General features: G+C 44.0%; 1 protein-coding gene across 4 annotated transcripts in view; it reads left to right on the plus strand.

Annotated features, from left to right (window-relative positions):
• The window catches only part of ROCK2 (Rho associated coiled-coil containing protein kinase 2), a 113,803-nt gene that overhangs the window by 70,594 nt on the left and 22,850 nt on the right, over positions 1 to 20,359 (plus strand). For 3 of the 4 annotated variants that reach the window (XM_066612028.1, XM_066612004.1, XM_066612020.1), the window contains 9 exons: positions 1,601 to 1,670; positions 2,229 to 2,332; positions 2,442 to 2,628; positions 5,948 to 6,041; positions 6,134 to 6,222; positions 8,123 to 8,302; positions 14,813 to 14,972; positions 15,285 to 15,461; positions 17,389 to 17,459. In XM_066612028.1, coding sequence (XP_066468125.1) covers positions 1,601 to 1,670; positions 2,229 to 2,332; positions 2,442 to 2,628; positions 5,948 to 6,041; positions 6,134 to 6,222; positions 8,123 to 8,302; positions 14,813 to 14,972; positions 15,285 to 15,461; positions 17,389 to 17,459 — 1,132 coding nt within the window. The remainder of the gene's footprint in view (positions 1 to 1,600; positions 1,671 to 2,228; positions 2,333 to 2,441; positions 2,629 to 5,947; positions 6,042 to 6,133; positions 6,223 to 8,122; positions 8,303 to 14,812; positions 14,973 to 15,284; positions 15,462 to 17,388; positions 17,460 to 20,359) is intronic. The other variant, XM_066612011.1, reaches the window with a different exon arrangement.

Genomic DNA, 20,359 nt, shown 5'->3' on the forward strand with positions numbered 1-20,359 from the left:
CTGTTCATATCAGTCATGGTATGACAGGAAGAAGAGCTGCCCATTGCTTATGCTCAAGTTGGAAAGATCCAGGTGAGCGTTTGGAACAAGTTAGCTCAGGAGTTTCATTTTGTTTTAGCATTTTGGTTGTAATGTATTTATTCTCTTTACCTCAGGGGTGCCCAAACTCCAGCCCTGGGGCCACTTGCAGCCCTCGAGGCTTCTCAGTGCGGCCCTCAGGGAGCCCCCAGTCTCCAATGAGCCTCTGGCCATCCAGGGATTTGTTGGAGCCCACACTGGCCCGATGCAACTGCTGTCAGCGTGAGGGTGACTGACCACTCGTGTGAGATGTGGGATGAGGGCTCCCTCCACTGCTTGTTGTTTCACATCTGTGATGCAGTAGCAGCCGCAAAGGAAAGATCAGCCTTGCTTTGTTCAAGGCCTATTGTAGGCCTTGAGCTATTGCAAGACCTTCATTCATTCATATAAGTTCATCTTTAATATATTCATTTATGTAAACTTATGTAAATTTATTCAAACTTTAAATGTAAATTAATTCTCCCCCCCCCCCTGGCCCCTGACACAGTGTCAGAGAGACGATGTGGCCCTCCTGCCAAAAACTTTGGACACCCCTGCTTTACCTGAATGCCATTCAGTGTAACGTATAACCTTTTCTTCAAATAAACCATTACAAATAAACAACATTAACAATAAACAATTAACAATAAACAATAAAAAAAATTACAAATAAACTTCAAATAAAACATTACAGGCTTATAGAGTCAGAGAGGCCCTATATAATGACACTGCCACATGGAAAGCCACAGATTGCATACTTTATTCTAAGCCAGGGGTGTCAAACATAAGGCCCGGGGGCCGGACTCTCAGCTGCTGAGCAATGCTGAGGTGACACTATTGAAAGGGTGGCCCACATGATAATTGGGCTCTCCCATATATTGAAATATGATCAAGATTTGTGCATTTTCTTTCCTGATTAGCAGCTAATGGGTTCCTACATGGGAACAGAGTGTTTATTTCTGGTTTTGACCTGTTTAATGACATCAGTTCCTGTGTAATGACATCACCTCCCGTCCTCAGCAGGCATCATGAATGCTGTTCGGCCCTCTGTATGACATGAGTTTGACACCCCTGTTCTAAGCGGACAAAGGACTGCTAAGGAATCAAGAGGCAAAATGAAGTGGATTATTTTGTTGTTCTCTGGGTCATCCCCAATACTTGAGATGTTTCAGAACTTCCATGAAAATCCAGATATTTGCCATTTCAGTGCCCTTCAGTTCCAATTTGAATGTGCCTTCAGCAGTTTAGTTACGGCTAAACTCACTTTGATATTGAGTCCTCCCCGTGCCAGAGCAGTTTTTGGCAGCAACCACTGTGTGCACATGCCTGTTGTCATATGCCTACAGGCATAATTCTCTCAAAATGAAGGAGAGCCTGGTCCTGTTTTGCCCTATTCTGTAACAAAAGGCCCTGTCTGATATTGTGGACTACAAGGAAAGGTGTACTAATGAATAGTAGAAAATACTCAAATCAGTGTGTATGTTCAACCAGTGTATTAGAAAGGTATTGTTCTTAAAATACACCTGCATATTTCTTCTAACAGGGAACGTCAGGATTCTGATGGGCAGATGAAAGAACTTCAAGACCAACTGGAAGCTGAACAGTACTTTTCAGTATGTAACTGTCCTGGCATCTTTATTCCATTCTATTCCTTAAGTTCAATACAGACATTTGGCATGTCCCTCTTGGTCTTGGAGCCATATTATGTATGTGTAAAGACCACTGTTCTTCTCAGAATCTGGAGGCCTTTGAATGTGGCTATACCACAGTTGCAAATATACTTCATAATAGGAGTGTTAACACAATGCAGTTTTTAAGAAGTCAAGGGTAAATTGCCACTCCTGAGTGATAAGGAAAGGCAAAGGCAGAACCTCGTGAGTGGCTGTCCTGGAATCTGTGGGAAGAATGTAAGAGAGAGATGAACTGTAGTATGTAGTATCTTAAATGTAGAGTTTGCACTGAGTAAACTTTTCTGCAGTCCCACTTGTGATTGTGCCAGGAACCGATCTGTGTATGCTCAATGTAGACGCTTGTTTCTGGCATGACAGTGACAAGAAACTGAAGATTCTACACTGTGAGCAAATCAATACAGGCAAACAGCTCTTCTAATGTGACTTTTTTTGTGCCATGGACCACAACAATGTTAAAATATACTATTTTAAAAATTCCAGACACTGTACAAAACTCAAGTTCGAGAACTTAAAGAGGAATGTGAAGAAAAGACCAAACTTTGTAAAGAAATACAACAAAAGATACAAGAGCTGCAAGATGAGAGGTGAGAATTTGCAGTTTTGTTCACATGCACACATAACAAAATGCCTGAAGTTCAGAATCTCCAGGAAGAGCTTCTTCAGTCCTGATGCTTTGTTGTGTTTGTCTTGTAGGGATTCTTTGGCAGCACAACTTGAGATTACTCTAACCAAAGCAGACTCAGAACAGTTGGCTCGCTCCATTGCTGAGGAACAGTATTCCGATCTGGAAAAAGAAAAGATCATGAAAGAGTTGGAGATAAAGGAAATGATGGCTAGGCATAAACAGGAACTAAGTGAAAAAGACGCCACGATTGCCTCTGTAAGTCTTACTTCAAACTCGTATGGCAGATTGATGGTGCCTGCTAGTATTTCTGTATCCAAGTACAAGACGTCCCTCAGCATGATGAGTTTGGGCCAAATCCTATCCAACTTTCCAACATCAATTCAGCCATGACAGTGGGGTGTATGTTGCATCCTGTGGTTGTGGGGACAGTCACAGAGGGCTCCTTAAGGTAAGGAAACATTTGTTCCCTTACCTTGGGGATGCATTGAGACTGTATCAGCACTAGAAAATTGGATGGGATTGAGTCCTTTGTCCTTAACAGTGTGAAACAATATTGAGCGGCTGAATGATGCAGGCTGTGAGAGAATGTCTCCCGGCTTCTTTCATCCCTTTCCTGCTTCATCGTTGCAACATCGATGTTGTTCCCCACTGTTCCTGGTGCCATAGTGGACTAAGCGGAACAAACTCAATTCCTCCACCCCAAAATACACTCAACAGTTGTTTGCTAGGACTGAGAGTCCATATCTTTTTTTCGTCTTGGGGTGAAAAATTCAATTAAAGCACTTCTTGGAGCCTTCTGGATTTACTCAGTCTTGGAGCCACTAAATTCATTGATCATTTTATTATGTTGTAGTCACAGGTGTTTCAGCACTGAATTTTTAGAGGTATATGATCTGGGTATAACATTTGTGGAAGAAGTACTACATACCAGGATCTTTTATTTGTTGAACTAAGGAGTGTTGGCTGCTACTATAAAATATAGTAGAGTGAGCTGCCTAATCGCACAAACATAGATTACATTGATCTCAGTTCATGTGCAGCCTAATAAAGAATTGTTGTGAGTAGAGGTGTTTAAAGCAGTGTTATTTATTTTACTCAGAAATAGGTTTCCTGATTTGTGATGTGCAATCTCTTGATTTTAGAAGTAGGCTACCTTAGAATGCCAGTTGCAAGGGAGGGCACCAAGATACAGGTCTCTTGCTGTCTTGTGTGCTCCCTGAGGCATTTGATGGATCACTGAGATATGATCTGATACAGTGTGGCTCTTGTGTTCTTAAACCCATTGTGTTCAGAGCCCAGTCTTACGCCTGGCCATGCCACTGTGGTACATCGGTACTTAAGCAGCCACTGCTGTATCCTGCGGGGTTGGGGAAGCAGCCTGAGGTCTCCTTGAAGAAAGGGAGCATTGGTTTCCTTACCCTGTGTAGAGTCCTGGCAGTCCTGATGGGTCTCCTCAGAACTGTACCAGCTATTTAGTTGGCACAGAACCGAGGAGACATGTGTCAGGCTCCGAGGCCTGGGAGGAGAGGGAGGATCTAGCGGCAGCCATGGCTGTACTCACCACCATGGGTACCTGCTGTTCATTCTGCCAGCATAGAGGCCCAGCACCTCAGTGGTGCTCGCTTGTTAGCTGGTGCTGTTTGTCTGCTGACCGCTGCAATGTGCCTTATGTGACACGGGCCACCAGCACTGCCCCAGCATAGGATCAGGCCACCTGACTGTAATTCCATCTTACTCACTGGAAACAAACATCTCTAGTTATGAATGTATGTGTTAGGATGTACCACAAAACTTTACTTAAAGGATTGGGAGGTAGGAGTTTAATACTTTATTAAACTTAAATAAGAATCATAAATAACAGAGCAGGTCCTCTTACGGAGTAAGAATTAGTTCTGACCAGGAAACAAAGATTAGGTGTCAATGGGCAATTTTCACAATGGAGAGAGGTGAAAAGCGGTGTGCTCTAAGGATCTGTCCTGGGACTGGTACTTTTCAACTTATTCATCAATGACCTGGAGACAGGGATAAGAAGCAAGGTGGCCAAGTTTGTGAATAACACTAAACTTTTCTGGGTGGTGAAGACCAGAAGGGTTTATGAAGAGCTCCAGAAGGATCTCACCAAAGTGGGAGAATGGGCAGCAAAATGGCAGATGCGTTTCAATGTAAGTAAGTGTAAAGTAATGTATATTAGGGGGAAAAAATCAAAACTTCATGTTAAGGCTAATGAGTTCTGATTGTGACGGATCAGGAGAGAGACTTTGGGGTGCTAGTGGATAGCTAGATGAAAGTGTCAGCCCAGTGTGTGGCGGCTGTGAAGAAGGCCAATTCCATGCGTGGGATAATTAATAAGGGAATTGAGAATAAATGATCAATATTATTATGCCATTGTACAAATCAATGGTAAGGCCACACTTGAAGTATTGCATCCAATTCTGGTTGCCACATCTCAAAAAAGACATAGTGGAACTAGAAAAGGTGCAGAAGACAGCAACCAAAATGGGATGAGGCACCTCTCTTATGTGGAAGGGCTACCGCATTTGAGGCTCTTCTTAAAAAAAATTTTTTTAGAGTAAAGTTGACTGGATGGGCATGACTGAGACATACAAAATTATGCAAGGGATTGATGGAGAGAGTAAAGGGATGTCATTCTTCCTCTCACACAACACCAGAATCAGGGGACATCCATTAAAATTGGATGTCAGAAGTGTTAGAACAGACAAAAGAAAATATTTCTTTACCCAACGTTTAATTAGACTGTGGAACTTCTTGCCACAAGATGTGGTGATGGCATCTGGTCTAGATGCCTTTAAAAGGGGAGTGGACAGTTTTCTAGAAGAAAAGTCAATCACAGGTTACAAAGCAGTGATGGGCTTGTGCAACCTCCTGGTTTTAGAAATATGCTACCTCAGAAGGCCAGGTGCAAGAGAGTGGCAACAGGATACAGTTACCTTATTGTCTTGTGTGCTCTGTGAGGCACCTGGTAAGCCACTGTTAGGTATAGGAAGCTGGATTAGACAGGTGTTTGGTAGGACTTTAGCAGCGCTCTTCTTATGTACTTTCTAGCTCTTAAATGTTGCCTGCTATTTAACTTCTGCTTCAAATTACATTCACCTCTGACCTAGTCTATGACTTTCTAGTCCAATATCTTAATTCTTAGGGCCAAAGCAGATATAAACATATTGTGCAATTGGACTCTGCATGTATGCGCTTTTAATGTAAATAGCAGCCATGGGAGCTTCCGACCCTAAATGTTTCATGGTGGACTTTAACCCTTTGTACTGCCACAATCTCTTTTTGGGTAGTAAGGCACCTGTAGCTACTGTTGGTGTTTTTAAAAATTTAAAGACCCCAGTCATGGTATCTACATATTGTCTAGCTTGGTCCTTAGCCTGGTTTTTGAATAATAATCTGTGAATGTCACTAACATTTCTGCTGTTGGTTGATTTTTTTTTTTGTATTGCCAAGCTTGCTCTTTGTTTTATCATGTATTCCCTGACAAAGCCAATCTTAATTTGATTAGTAAGGGTTTTTTTTAAGCCTGCAAGTAGCATTTTTCTCTTTTTAATTTTTATAGTTAGAAGAGGCAAATCACACTCTGACCAATGATGTAGCAAATCTAACACAAGAAAAAGAGGAAATGAATAATAAATTAAAAGAAATACAAGATCGTGAGTATTCTTTCTTGAAAAATAATTTTATTTGAACCATAGTTATTTTAAAGTTTCTTTTTCTGAAAACCAACAATTCTGTTTTCTTGTAGAACTATCCAGCATTAATGAAGAAGACAGGGAAATATTAAAAATACAGTTTGAAAAACAATTGGCCTATGAGCGAACAATGAAGACCCAGGTAAAATATAAAAGAGAATTGTGGGGAGAGGGAATGCTTATTGCTTATTGCAGTATTTCATGTGTAAGAGAGAGAATAGATGTTAAGAGTGTACTTGGCTGGTGATGCCATAAAAGAAGCCCTGTAAATGTGCACTTTAAAAAAAATAACTTGAATATAAATACATGGACCTACAAAATATCTTCAGTATTGTTGTTTTAAAATGATAAGGAAACATTGCCATTTGATTCTATCTTAAGAGGCACATATGGAAATAAGGCTAAGTGTTCTGTTTATTTGGAGGGAATGATGGAATATAAATTCTATAAATATATCTTGTGCTATTTTGCAACTGTTTGCAAAAAGATTGCATAATAATGAAATACTGGGCGCCCTGATATCCATGGAGGATGCATTCCTGGCCCCCGTGGATCCCGTAAACCACAGGAACCTCCCTGCACAAACCTCCCACGCACGCTCATTTAATAATTTACAAGCTTACCTCCGGTAAGTTTTTCTTAAACCAAGCACTGTAAGCCTATGGTCTTACAACGCTTTTCAAGCTGCCTCCTGGCAGCTAGCAAACTTAAAAAAAAAACACACACTCCAAGGAGGTTAACATGAAGCGACATTGGCACTTCCTGTTGACCCCCTTGGAGTTTTTTTTAAGTGTTCTGGCTGCTAGGAGGTAGCTTGGAAAGTATTGTAAGTCCATAGGCTTACAGCGCTTAAATGAAACTCTCTGGCAGTAAGCTTTTAAATTACTAAATGGGTGTGTGGGAGGTCCTGTATCCTTGGATAAGTGAAACCATGAATATAGGGTCTGTGGATATGGGGTGGGGGGGCATGTACTAACCATTTGTTTGACACCTTGTGCAATGTTGTATAAGTTCAAAGCCATGCCAAAATTCTGTTTAGATTTCTGCACAATTGCTTCTGTGTGCACGAGCCCCATTATACAAATAGGAGGATAGCTTGGGAAACAACCCGTTGTTTCTTAGAAAATGACTATCTTATTGTGGGATAGGCAGCTCTGGATAATGCGTAATCAGAATTTAATGCATAAAGTGAACAACAGAGTTGCAATAAGAGCTTGGTAGCACTTCTGAGCAAGTTATTTGTTTAAGTAGGAACTCAGACATTGCATTATCAGGAGAATGGCTTTTAGGTACATGAAGAATTAGCTAGTTAAATGAATAACAGCCCAATCCTATTGGGATTTAGTGCTGGTGGAATGAGTGTTCCACCAACACTAACTGCTGGAAAAGTGTTGTAAAGCACTTTCTGGCAGCATGCTCAGTATTTTATCCTCCTTCCCTACAGCCTCCCTACTCCCTTTCTCTCCTCGGGCTTACACTAGTGAAGTTGGTAAACCAGAACTGAAGGTACCCATTATGGAGTGGGAGGCTAACAGAGGTGTAAGGGGATTTAAATCCCCTTTTGCCACTAAAGCCTCTTATTACCCCCCCCCCAATACAACATGCCCGTTTTTGGCGTGGCTGCATCACGGGGGGGGGGGGGGAGATAGAATTGGGCTCAAAATCTGTGCCAGTTTTAAACACATGGTCATGCTTCTGCATACAGTATTGTAAAATTGTACATGAACGGTAGATAACGATGTCAACCCTTAAGAGAAACCCTTTATCCTTTGTCAGCTAGCTTGTGTATAAATCTTGCTATTTCTTTTCTCTTGCTCAAATTAGTGGAACTATCATTGGGCAGATGAAATTCTGTATGGTTTTCCCTGTCAGAGTTACCCATGCAGATTCATTTCTAAATTCTTTTTTCAAACTGTTGTTAATATCCCCTCTACTAAATTTTGATGTAGAAGATGCTATAAGAAAAAGTCAATTCTGCCTAATTGTGGATTGAAGAAACATAGTCCTAATATGGCACTTTTATTCTCCTTCCCCCACGCTAGGCTGTCAATAAGCTAGCAGAGGTCATGAACAGGAAGCAATTTGTGCAGCGAGGTGCTGACACCGATGTCAGACGAAAAGAAAAAGAAAATAGAAAACTCCACATGGAGTTAAAATCGGAACGGGAAAAATTAACGCAAATGATGATAAAATATCAGAGAGAAATAAATGAAATGCAGGCGGTAAGTACCTGTATGTAAACATGCATGGCAACAACAACAAACATTACTGCATAACTTAATGAAAGAGAACTTGTTCCAGAATAATGCTTCAGATTTTTCCAGACTTTGTAGGCAATTGAATAATTCAGATAGTCAGATCTACCCTAATACAGCTCCTGGTGGTTCTCTTGTAGAGTGTATGTCACAAAAATGTTGTAAGCAAGATTTTACATTATTCCATACTATTAAAGTAGTATAACTATTTCATGGTAAGTTGAGGTGTGATTGTGCTTCTTTAAATATCATAGCAAATAGCAGATGAGTCAGTTACCAATAGAACTATAAATGCCTCAGGACAGCAAGGATAGGCAGGGGGAGGGCAACCTGGTGGTGGAGGAGAAGAGGTTTTGCCCTTGTCATGGGCACAGCGTGAAAAATTAACATAATGGTGATCAGAGGGAGGTACAAGTAGTATTCAAAGGCAGGAGGTGTGGTCTGGAGGTTGAGCTGCTGCCTTACCTGAAGAAGCAAAGCAGGATCAACTTCAGTCTGGCCTTGGATGAGCGACTAGAATGCCACTGATGGAGCTTCATGCAGGAATATGGAGGAGTGTAGAGTATGGAGGAGTCGGCTGGCATGAAATGTATAACATCTTGAGAATCAGTCTGAGGCTTGATTTGCGGCTGCCTGTGAATGCTTAGAAGGCAGGAACTGTGGCAAAAACTGCACAGCGAGAATGATGACTGCACTATGAAGGGAAACATCTGGTGAACTGGAGGGTTCTATGGGGGTCTTTCATAGAATAACACTTGTAAAAACCCCATTTGAAAAAATGGAGTTTATGGTCAACCCTGCCTGTGTGAATTGCCTTGGATTTATGAGAAATTGTATTGTATTGGCAACCTTCAGTCTCGAAAGACTATGGTATCGCGCTCTGAAAGGTGGTTCTGGCACAGCGTCTAGTGTGGCTGAAAAGGCCAATCCGGGAGTGACAATCCCTTCCACACCGGGAGCAAGTGCAGTCTGTCCCTGGTCTGTCTCCCTGGCTATGGGCCTTCCTTCTTTGCCTCTTAGCCTCAGACTGTTGGCAAAGTGTCTCTTCAAACTGGGAAAGGCCATGCTGCACAGCCTGCCTCCAAGCGGGTCGCTCAGAGGCCAGGGTTTCCCACTTGTTGAGGTCCATCCCTAAGGCCTTCAGATCCCTCTTGCAGATGTCCTTGTATCGCAGCTGTGGTCTACCTGTAGGGCGCTTTCCTTGCACGAGTTCTCCATAGAGGAGATCCTTTGGGATCCGGCCATCATCCATTCTCACGACATGACCAAGCCAACGCAGGCGTCTCTGTTTCAGCAGTGAATACATGCTAGGGATTCCAGCACGTTCCAGGACTGTGTTGTTTGGAACTTTGTCCTGCCAGGTGATGCCGAGGATGCGTCGGAGGCAGCGCATGTGGAAAGCGCTCAGTTTCCTCTCCTGTTGTGAGCGAGGAGTCCATGACTCGCTGCAGTACAGAAGTGTACTCAGGACGCAAGCTCTGTAGACCTGGATCTTGGTATGTTCCGTCAGCTTCTTGTTGGACCAGACTCTCTTTGTGAGTCTGGAAAACGTGGTAGCTGCTTTACCGATGCGCTTGTTTAGCTCGGTATCGAGAGAATGAGTGTCGGAGATCGTTGAGCCAAGGTACACAAAGTCATGGACAACCTCCAGTTCATGCTCAGAGATTGTAATGCAGGGAGGTGAGTCCACATCCTGAACCATGACCTGTGTTTTCTTCAGGCTGATTGTCAGTCCAAAATCTTGGCAGGCCTTGCTAAAACGATCCATGAGCTGCTGGAGATCTTTGGCAGAGTGGGTAGTGACAGCTGCATCGTCGGCAAAGAGGAAGTCACGCAGACATTTCAGCTGGACTTTGGATTTTGCTCTCAGTCTGGAGAGGTTGAAGAGCTTTCCGTCTGATCTGGTCCGGAGATAGATGCCTTCTGTTGCAGTTCCAAAGGCATGCTTCAGCAGGACAGCAAAGAAAATCCCAAACAAGGTTGGTGCAAGAACACAGCCCTGCTTCACTCCGCTTCGGATGTCAAAAGGGTCTGATGTGGAGCCATCGAAGACAACAGTGCCCTTCATGTCCTTGTGGAAAGATCTGATGATGCTGAGGAGCCTGGGTGGACATCCAGTCTTGGGGAGAATCTTGAAGAGGCCGTCTCTGCTGACCAGGTCGAAAGCCTTTGTGAGATCTATGAAGGCTATAAAGAGTGGCTGTCGTTGTTCCCTGCATTTCTCCTGCAGTTGTCTAAGGGAGAATACCATATCAGTGGTGGACCTGTTGGCTCGGAATCCACACTGCGATTCTGGATAGACGCTCTCTGCAAGTACCTGGAGCCTCTTTAGTACAACTCGGGCAAACAGCTTTCCTACAACGCTAAGGAGAGAGATGCCGCGGTAGTTGTTGCAGTCACCCCTGTCACCTTTGTTCTTGTACAGCGTGATGATGTTTGCATCCCTCATGTCTTGAGGTACTCCACCTTCTCTCCAGCAGAGACAGAGGATTTCATGCAGCTCAGTGACGATGATCTCTTTGCAGCATTTTAGGACTTCAGCAGGGATGCTGTCTTTTCCAGGTGCCTTGCCAAAGGCAAGGGAGTCCAGGGCCACGTGAAGTTCTTCTAGGGTTGGTTCACTGTCAAGCTCCTCCAGCACAGGCAGGCACTCAATGTTGTTCAGTGCTTCTTCGGTGACTACATTTTCTCTGGAATATAGCTCAGAGTAGTGCTGCACCCAGCGTTCCATCTGCTGCGCCCGATCCTGGATGACCTCGCCTGTGGCAGACTTCAGAGGGGCAATTTTCTTCTGTGTTGGACCTAGGGCCTGCTTGATACCATCATACATCCCCTTGATGTTGCCCGTGTCAGCTGCTATCTGTATCTCGGAACAGAGCTGGAGCCAGTAGTCGTTAGCACATCTCCTGGCAGTCTGTTGGACTTTGCTGCGAACAGTTCGGAGGACCTGCAGGTTGCGCTCACTGGGACAAGCTTTGTATGCTGCTTGAGCTCTCCTCTTTTCCTCAATGACTGGTGTCAACTCCTCAGAGTGGGCTTCAAACCAGTCTGCCGCCTTGTTGGTCTTTTTGCCGAATATGGACAAGGCGGTGTTGTAAACGGTATTCTTGAAATGTTCCCATCTGTTGGATGCGTTTGCGTCGGCCGGGCCTGGAAGAGATTCCTCAAGCGCTTGTGCAAATTCCTCCACTTTTCTCTGATCCCGGGTCTTGCTGGTATCAATGCGAGGTCTTCCTTCCTTTTTCGTGTGATACAGTTGCTTTGTTTGCAGTTTCACTCTGCTGCACACCAGGGAGTGGTCAGTGTCGCAGGCAGCACCATGATAACTGCGTGTGATCTTGATGCTGGGAAGGCTGGAGCGTCTGGTGAGGATCAGGTCGAGCTGGTGCCAGTGCTTTGATCTTGGGTGTCTCCAAGAGACTCTATGTTGGGGCTTTGTGTTGAAGAACGTGTTGCTGACACAGAGACCGTGATGACAGCAAAACTCTAGCAGGCGTTGGCCATTTTCGTTCATCCTCCCAGTGCCAAACTGACCTAAGCAAGTGGGCCATGAACTGTTATCAGCACCAACTCTAGCATTGAAATCGCCGAGGATGAACAATGGCTCTTTTACAGGGATTTTCTTGACAGTGGTGGCCAGGTCATCATAGAATTTGTCTTTGGCTTCTGCTGGAGACGACAGAGTCGGTGCATAAGCACTGATGAGAGTGATAGGTCCTGCTGATGACTGGAGCTGCAGGGACAAAATTCTTTCACTTCCCACAGTAGGTGGGATGATGGATTTCAGCAGGGTATTTCTGACCGCAAAGCCAACGCCATGTTCCCTGGTTTCGTTTGGTGGTTTTCCCTGCCAGAAAAATGAGAAATTTCTCTCCTTGACAGATCCGGAATCTGGCAGCCTAGTCTCTTGAAGGGCGACGATGTCCATCTGCAGTCTGCTCAGCTCCATGTCGATGACAGCTGTTTTGCGTGCGTCGTCTATTTCTTGCAGGTCATCAGAGAAGCCAGGTGTCATTGTCCTAACATTCCAGGTGCCCAGCTTTAGGGCAGTAGTTTTCTGTTTTCTGTTGCATGGTGCAGAGTTGTTGATCCGCTTGTCGGTTTTCACCCTAAACCCCACGCACCCCATGAGGTTAACGGACCGTGGCGAGGCAACACCTTACTGGCTGGGGACTGCCCAGCTTAAGGCGGGCGGTAGCTGCCCAATGAGATGCAATGATCTCTCCCACCGTCGGAAGCAGCCCCTGGCGTCATGCTCTACGCCAATCGAGCAAAGACTTATAACCGGTAAACTGCTGCTTCCCGTGTTGTGCCGACGCCGTATGGCGAAGTTGGAGTGTCCTCTCCAGTGCGCGAAGCCTGGGTAAAGAAGGTATGGAGGATAGGCTGTTACCCATGCAGCAAATCCCCCCTCTCCACGTCGCTGGAATGGTCCAATGGAAAGGCAGAAGCCAATACGGTTGGTTCCAGCGGCGTCGCAGGAGTTGCCAGAACGTGATTGTGTTCAGCCATGAACTGCCTAAGGGACTCCGGCTCCTGATTTTGCCTCGAGGTTGACTCCTGAAGCCTTTTCCAGAACTGGATGTAGCCACAAGGCAGTGGAGGTTTGAGGTCAGAGTTTCCTTCTCTTAGATGAGCTGCCTTCCTAGGCTGACGAGTCCCATCTACCCGGTGGCTGTTTAGTCGCCTCTTACGACAAGTACAGCCAAACTGAGGGCCTATTCTTAGCTCCCAGCCCCCAGGGGAACATATCCCCCATGGATATAGGGCTGCCAGGAAGTCTCCCATCGCTCTGGATCCATCCAAGATCCAGACCGATCCTCAGCAAGGTTGCTCTTTCGTGTACTTTCAGAGCAGGCATTCAACCAACAGGGTGCACACAAACCTGGCAATATTCCACAACCCGAAAAAGTGCGAGCAGCAGGTGAGCAAGCCAGTCAACCAGTAGCGCACAAAGCTTCAGTGAAAAGTAACTAAACAGCTTTGTCATTTTAATTGTATTACAGCCAGTCCCTTTTGAGTGTGGTTCATTAACCACACATCCACTGCTCCCACCCTCCACCACAACTTTATGCCAGTCTGTCCAGATGGCGCCAATTCATTCAAGCACATTTCTTGGCTCATCAATTCAGGCAGACAGCCTAGGGAGAGTAGGGTAGGAAGCAACATCCATTTAAATGACATGATCTAGGTCAGCTGGGAGAGTGGGGTAGGAAGCAACATCCATTTAAATGACAGGATCTAGGTCAGCTGGAGCACTTGCCTAGATAAATATTGAACTATTGATGACAGCATGACACAGTGAAAGCAACCCACAGGCATGTGTCCTCTTCACAGATCAGCTCCTATCACTGCGACTTTTTTTTCCCTTCAAAATACTGTTGAACCACAACAGTTGAACCACAACAGTGGAACATGTTCAGGATTTGTTTAGGAACATCCTTCTTAAAACCCCAACATCTCAAGCTATGGGATACTCAAGTAACAAAGTTGGGTAGGAGCTGGCTTCGAATACCTGCTGCAAGTCAAGATTGGTAATATTAGACAAGAGAAACCATTAGTCTGATGAGACAGTGATATATATTTGTATGATACACTGTTTTAATATCAGTGGTGATCATATTCATGTTTTCCTGGAACTCCTGAATTTGCCCTAAGCTCAATGAGGAATGTGGGGATAAATATTTTGTACTGGGCTTCAACTGTGTTATAGTTGAGTTTTTTTGCCTGAGTTTGCCTATGAGAAAGGTGTTATATAAATACCTATACTATAAATACCTATACCTATACTATATAAATAATATCACATACTATTAAAATAGTATAAGTATTTCATGCCAAGTTGAGTTTGATTGTGCTTCTTTAAATATCTTTATAGCTGCTGGGTAAAATGGAATAACAACATTAATATGAAAATACGTGAGCTGGGCCTATAGTCACTAGAAAAATTCAGTGGAAGAAGCCATTCGCTGCTTGTTGAAAAGCTATTATTTCAAGATTGGGATTGCCTTCTAAGGGAGGCTAAGCATAAATGCTCCCCTTCTTATTTCAGAATTAAATTTCCCACTAAATTTTCTTTACCCATTTATTTTTATGTACTGACAGTTCCCAAGTTGAGGCGTGCTTATATGATTGCACGATGTAATGCTTTACCAATGGCACAAATTAAGGGCTGTTTTCAAAGGATCCCTCCCGAGCAGCATTATTGTGATTGTCCCTTAACTGAATTAGACACCTCGGTGCATATCTTTTTCCGATGCCCAAAATATACAGCAGGGAGAGGTCGATTCTTAAAGAAATGGATACATAAATTTTCTGTTTTTGGATTGAAATTACTGTTAAGTAGCCTTTGCAAAGAGTGAATGTAGCCAAATTCTGTTTCTTTGTGGTTTTAAACTCTGGTTTTAATGTTTTAGATAAATAGGTGTATGGCTTATGTGCTGATCAACCTAATAAACTTGACTTGACTTTTTATAGCAAATAGCAGATGAGAGCCAGATCCGAATAGAGCTGCAAATGGCCTTGGACAGCAAGGATAGTGACATTGAGCAGCTTCGCTCCCAGCTTCGATCCATAAACTTTGGTTTAGATGGTGCTAGCAGTTCGGCGGAAGCAGACGCTGATGACGGATTTCCTGGTAAGATTCATCTTTCTTTAGAGCACTTCTGTTTCATCACAGAAGTAAAGATGCTTAAAACAAATTCTTTTCCATAACTTCCCAAAGTGAATGGCAGTGGATTCTTTTTGTCTTTTCTTCATCAACACTTTCATCTTTGAAAGCCATTTGTTAATTTATAAAGACATGAGTTATAGTTCTGACTCATATTTTTCTTTTAATGCATCTGTTTTTTCTGTTACATAATCACTGAGGAAGCAAATGTTATTTTTTAACTACTCTTCATTAATTCTTTCTGCACTTTCCCTCCTCCTTTTTATGTTGGATACTCAGTTCGTATCACTCAGTCCCACACTACGGAATCTATGTCTTTTACCTACCAACGTTCTTCTACCTCTGTCAGTATTGCCACTAAGCCTTCCAGTTCTCATGCGTTTCTCCACTCTGATTCTGACTCAGAGGAAGAACTGTTGCCTTCCACACAAGTCCCTTCAGAACCTGACAGTCCAGGTGACATTCCTGAAAACCATTTAGTGATGGAATGCTGTTGCTTGAAGGCTAGGTCTTTAATTTTCATTACTAACATTGAAAGCAGTTGAAATAAAAGAGAAATATGCTGCATGAGGAAAGGAGGAGCCCTTTATGTCTAATAACCACTACTTACAGCCTTGATTAGGCACTGTTAGTGCTATCGGGAAGGGCATGCATGCAACACACACACTTCCCCCATACCGTCAATTTCCACTCTTGCCACAAGAGCTGCTGCTATGAAAATTATGACTGCAAACTTTAATTGTTTAATTGAAATCATTAATTATTCAGTGAGGGAGAATTGTTAATTAGGAACAGTGAGTGAAGGATCCACTTCAGAATTATGACTTTTGCTTGTTACACTATATGCTATTTCACCTTCTTCAATAGTTCTTTTAAAAAGACTTCTGTTGAGGTTTGGATTCTGTTCAGATGTATTTAAATTTGATCATTTTAAGTCTGTTTATCTGACACTTATCATTATTTAGTTCAGAACTGTAAAGAAAAGACACTGAGCTTTTTTCTGCCAGAAAGAGCTGCTGATAGGGAAGTACTCTAAAACAAATATTGTGTACACTTCTAAACTGTGCTCTTTGTGAAATGCTGAAGAAGCTGTGCATTCAAAAAGGCTCTTCAAGCCAGGGAACTAGAAATATTTCTAACCCAAGAGATTCTCTCTGGCCCCATGAGAAATCCATCCCATAGCATATGAACTTGCTATTTCCCTACATTTATCTACTGGCAGTACAGGTGTGTGAGCTTGTGTATAAATTCTCATTGTCAACTCTCCACACAGGGCACTTCATTTATCATTTGCTTTAGCACTGCTTTTGTGGCTCAGTTAGGCAGCCCTTTTTCTTCTGTGGCATATTAGGAGAGAGCAGCATGGCTTCCTGGCTTCCATGATGGTGTCATCAGGAGTTAGAGACACAGTCAATTTGGAGCATTCAAAACTGATAGAGAAACATGTTCCCTATAAAGATGTGGGTGCCTTTATCATGATTCCCTGCTTGTTTCATAACTATTTCAGTGAACATTGAAAAGCTGGTCTGAGACTCTAAACATGTAGAGACCCTTTTTATAAAGCTTATTTTAAGTTGTTTTTCTTTGATGGGATAGGAATACAGATAACCCTAAAACTGGGATGGCAATCATAAATATATTAAAATGTTGCTTGTCTTTGTGGACCCATTCTGACATTTTGGGTCAGCAAATGGCAGTGCTTAAAAATAATGGAATTAGTGACTCTTCTAATGACAAAATACAGAATTTCTCTTCAGTAATGAAAAACTACTAGAATGAGATTTCCCAAGGGGAAAATGTTCATCCTTCCTTCAACCGTATGTGTGCGTGTGAGAAGCTCTACTGAGGCATTAAAAAATTATTCTGGATACTGTTTTTCCCATATGTGTGCTCTGGATCAATTAATTCATGAGTAAACAATTAAGTTTAGAAGAAGCTACTTAAGTTACTAAAGTTTCAGATGTTGTATTGGAGTACAAACCCCTCAGTACATTTTGCAACAGAGTTGCATTACTATAGCTCTCTTAACAGTATAGGTACAACCACAGAAGAACTTGATGCGTGTGATCTATTAATATCTCTGCAAAAAGGAAACTAAATGGATGGCAGTAGACATTGCCTTAAATAGCAATAAATGCTTTATATGTTATTGCTGTGGGATGTAAAGCTTTTACTAATAGGAATGTGTTGTGACACAATTGTATGAATAGAACTTTGCTTGTTTTTTTCTCTGAATTTTAGCTGCTTGAGATGCAGTGTTTGCTTGTAGCAGGTTGTAGTTTAACATAGCTTTGAAAAAGGCATTGTTCTTAATGTGATTTTTTTTTTTAAGGGGCGGCCTAAATATTTGTTCTAAATTTTTATTCATTTCAATCCTTTTCAGAGTCACGTCTGGAGGGTTGGCTATCTCTGCCTGCACGAAACAACACAAAGAAATTTGGATGGGTTAAAAAGGTGAGAGAGATCATTCTTTGACATGGTTCTATGATGTGATATGCAGCAACTTATGAACGTCAACATAGCAGTGAAATGATACAGACAAAAAATACGGATTTTTCCAGATGTGTTGCTGCTACTACACAGTACGCTCAGTACGTGATAACTGCCAATTCTGAATGCTCTCCCATCAACTGCAGAGATAGCTGAATAGGATAGAACAGGGGTCGGCAACCTGCTGCTCTAGAGCCGCATGTGGCTCTTTCAGCTGCCTGCTGTGGCTCCTCCAGGTGAAAGTGGCAAAGAGTGTGACAGGAGGCACCTGTGTTGGGAGGGCAGGCTGCTTCCCTCCACCCCCTGAGCTCACTGCCCTCCTCTCCCTTCACCCTCACCTGCCCCGCATTGGTTTCCCTTTTCAATTTTCCCCGCTCTGCAGGCTTAAGCTCCCTGTTTTTCCCTTCCCCAACTCTCCAGCAGGCTCAGCCAATCAGCATCCAGCAGGCTCCTGGCTTTTTCTGTTGGAATGCCTCAGGGCCCTTCACTGGCTGACCACCAGCCAATGCCTTCCTCCTCAGCCATTGTGAGCCCTTGCAGCCCGCCTTTCCCTGAGCAGGTCCCCACTCAGTGCAAGGAGAGGCTTTTCCTCCACAGCAGAGGAGACATCCTGTGTGTCTACTCAGTAGTAAGCCCCATTACAGTGGATGAAGCTTGCTCCCAGGAAAGGGTGCCTGGGATTGCAGCCGTGGAGCCTGCTCCTATGCGTGTCTACTCAGTTGTAAGCCCCAGTACAGTGGATGAAGCTTACTCCCAGGAAAGGGTGCCTGGGATGGCAGCCTTGGCACCTGCTCCTATGCGTGTCTACTCAGTTGTAAGCCCCATTACAGAGGATGAAGCTTACTCCCAGGAAAGGGTGCCTGGGATGGCAGCCTTGGCACCTGCTCCTATGCGTGTCTACTCAGTTGTAAGCCCCATTACAGAGGATGAAGCTTACTCCCAGGAAAGGGTGCCTGGGATGGCAGCCTTGAAGCCTGCTTAAGGCCAAGTGCAAGGACGGGTGAGTGGGAGCCCGCACAGGTCTGTTCCAGTGTAAGCCCTGATATAGTCCCTGGGCTACTCCCAGGAAGGTGTGGAGGGCTGTATCCTCAGCCTCCTCCTGTGCATGTCTACTCACAAGTAAGCCCCACTGTAGTCAGTGGGGCTTCCACCCAGGAAGGTGTGAAGGGCTGCAGCCTCAGCCTTCTCCTATGCAAGTCTACTCACAAGTAGTCAGTGAGGCTTCCTCCCAGGAAAGTGGAGAGGACTGCAGCCTGAGAGCTCCAACCAACTTGTCTGCTCAGAAGTCCCATTGTAGCCAATGGGGCTTACTCCCAGGATAGTGTGGAGAGGGTTGCAGCCTGAGGGAGGGAGGGCGGGCGGGCGGGCAGGCAGGGCAGAAGCTGGCCTGTGGTTGCCCCCCCCCACCTTCCCCCCCCAGCTCTGGCTTCTTCTCTTCCCCACCTCTGGAGTCTGTGTCCTTTTTTCCTTCCAGCAGGGTGCCTCTGGAAGGTGGGGGGAGTTCTTTAGTATCCATGTAAGATAAGCAGATGTCATAACCGCCATATGTACTGGAATCCTGGAAGATCTGGTGAGGAGGTAGATGTGGTGTCAGCAGTGGCCCCTTTAAGGGTAAGGCCTGGGCATTCAGCAGAGTGTGCTGCACAGCTGCAGCCACTTGAAGGCAGTAGGGCCCTCAGGGATATAAGGAGCACCTGAGGCAGGAAAAGGGGTGTGGGTTGGAGAGGAGACTGACTGGGCTTATTGTCTTTGACTTGGATACTCTGACTGACTTTGGAATCTGACCTTGGACTGTGACTTGACTTATTCACTTTGGACTCTGCCCTGGATACTCTGACTGACTTTGTGACTAAGGGACTGCTGGAGACACTGGAGTCTGAAGTGTGGCTGCTGTGCCCAAGACCTGCTGAGGACCCAGGGTCTGCTGTAGTGGTGGGAGGCTGCTGGCAGGAGAGAGGACCTCTGCAGGTTGAACAGGCGAGCTACCCTGGAGGTGGGGTCCAGCAGGAGTGCAGGGCAGAACCAGGGTCATTTGTTGGGGGAAAGAAGGGGAGCTAATTTGCTTAAAGTGGGCCTAATTCTCCAGGCAGAGAATGGCCTTGGAATCAGGCAAAACAGCATAGAGGACCAGTCATCTGAAAACACAGGACAAGAATGTATGACAAAACTAACTAAAAGCTACAAGAGCTACATTATAAAAATGGGACCTATAAGAGCATAAAGGTGAAAAAAGCTACTAAAAGCTACATTATAAAAATGGGACCTATAAGAGCATAAAGGTGAAAAAAAAACTATATATGCAGTGTTATCTTCATTTTAGATGTCAAAAGGGTTTTGTGGCTCCTGAGGTTCTTTTTCCTCCGGAAAAAGGGTCCAAATGGCTCTTTGAGTGTTTAAGGTTGCCGACCCCTGGGATAGAAGTTGAGCACACAAAAGCAAAAGACAAACTGCTGGTTCCCTTTCTCCATGGATCATTTGTCCTCCCCATGTGTCTCTTTTTAGTGGATAATTTCTCCCAATAGTTAGGAAGGAAAGAAGCAGAAAAAATTTGTAGACAGTGCTCTTACAAGGTGGGACTGCTGTCAAGTGATGAGTGCAATTTGTATCCTGGCTCTAAGTCAGCCATTTTCAACCTTTTTCAGCTCACAATGACAAGGCACTAAAATTGTCAAGGCACACTACCAGTTTTTTACTTACATTAAATTACTATATTACAGTTAATCTTGAACTAATAAAATTAATACAATTAAATCATTACACGACAAAAAATCGACAAGAAGCATAGAGAGGGAAGTATATGTGGTTTTTGAAAAGGAGGAAAAATCCTATGTTCAAATTCTTATCAAAAGTGCCAGAATGTGTTG

This window comes from Tiliqua scincoides, chromosome 1 (assembly GCF_035046505.1).
Source record: "Tiliqua scincoides isolate rTilSci1 chromosome 1, rTilSci1.hap2, whole genome shotgun sequence".
Lineage (NCBI taxonomy): Eukaryota > Metazoa > Chordata > Lepidosauria > Squamata > Scincidae > Tiliqua > Tiliqua scincoides.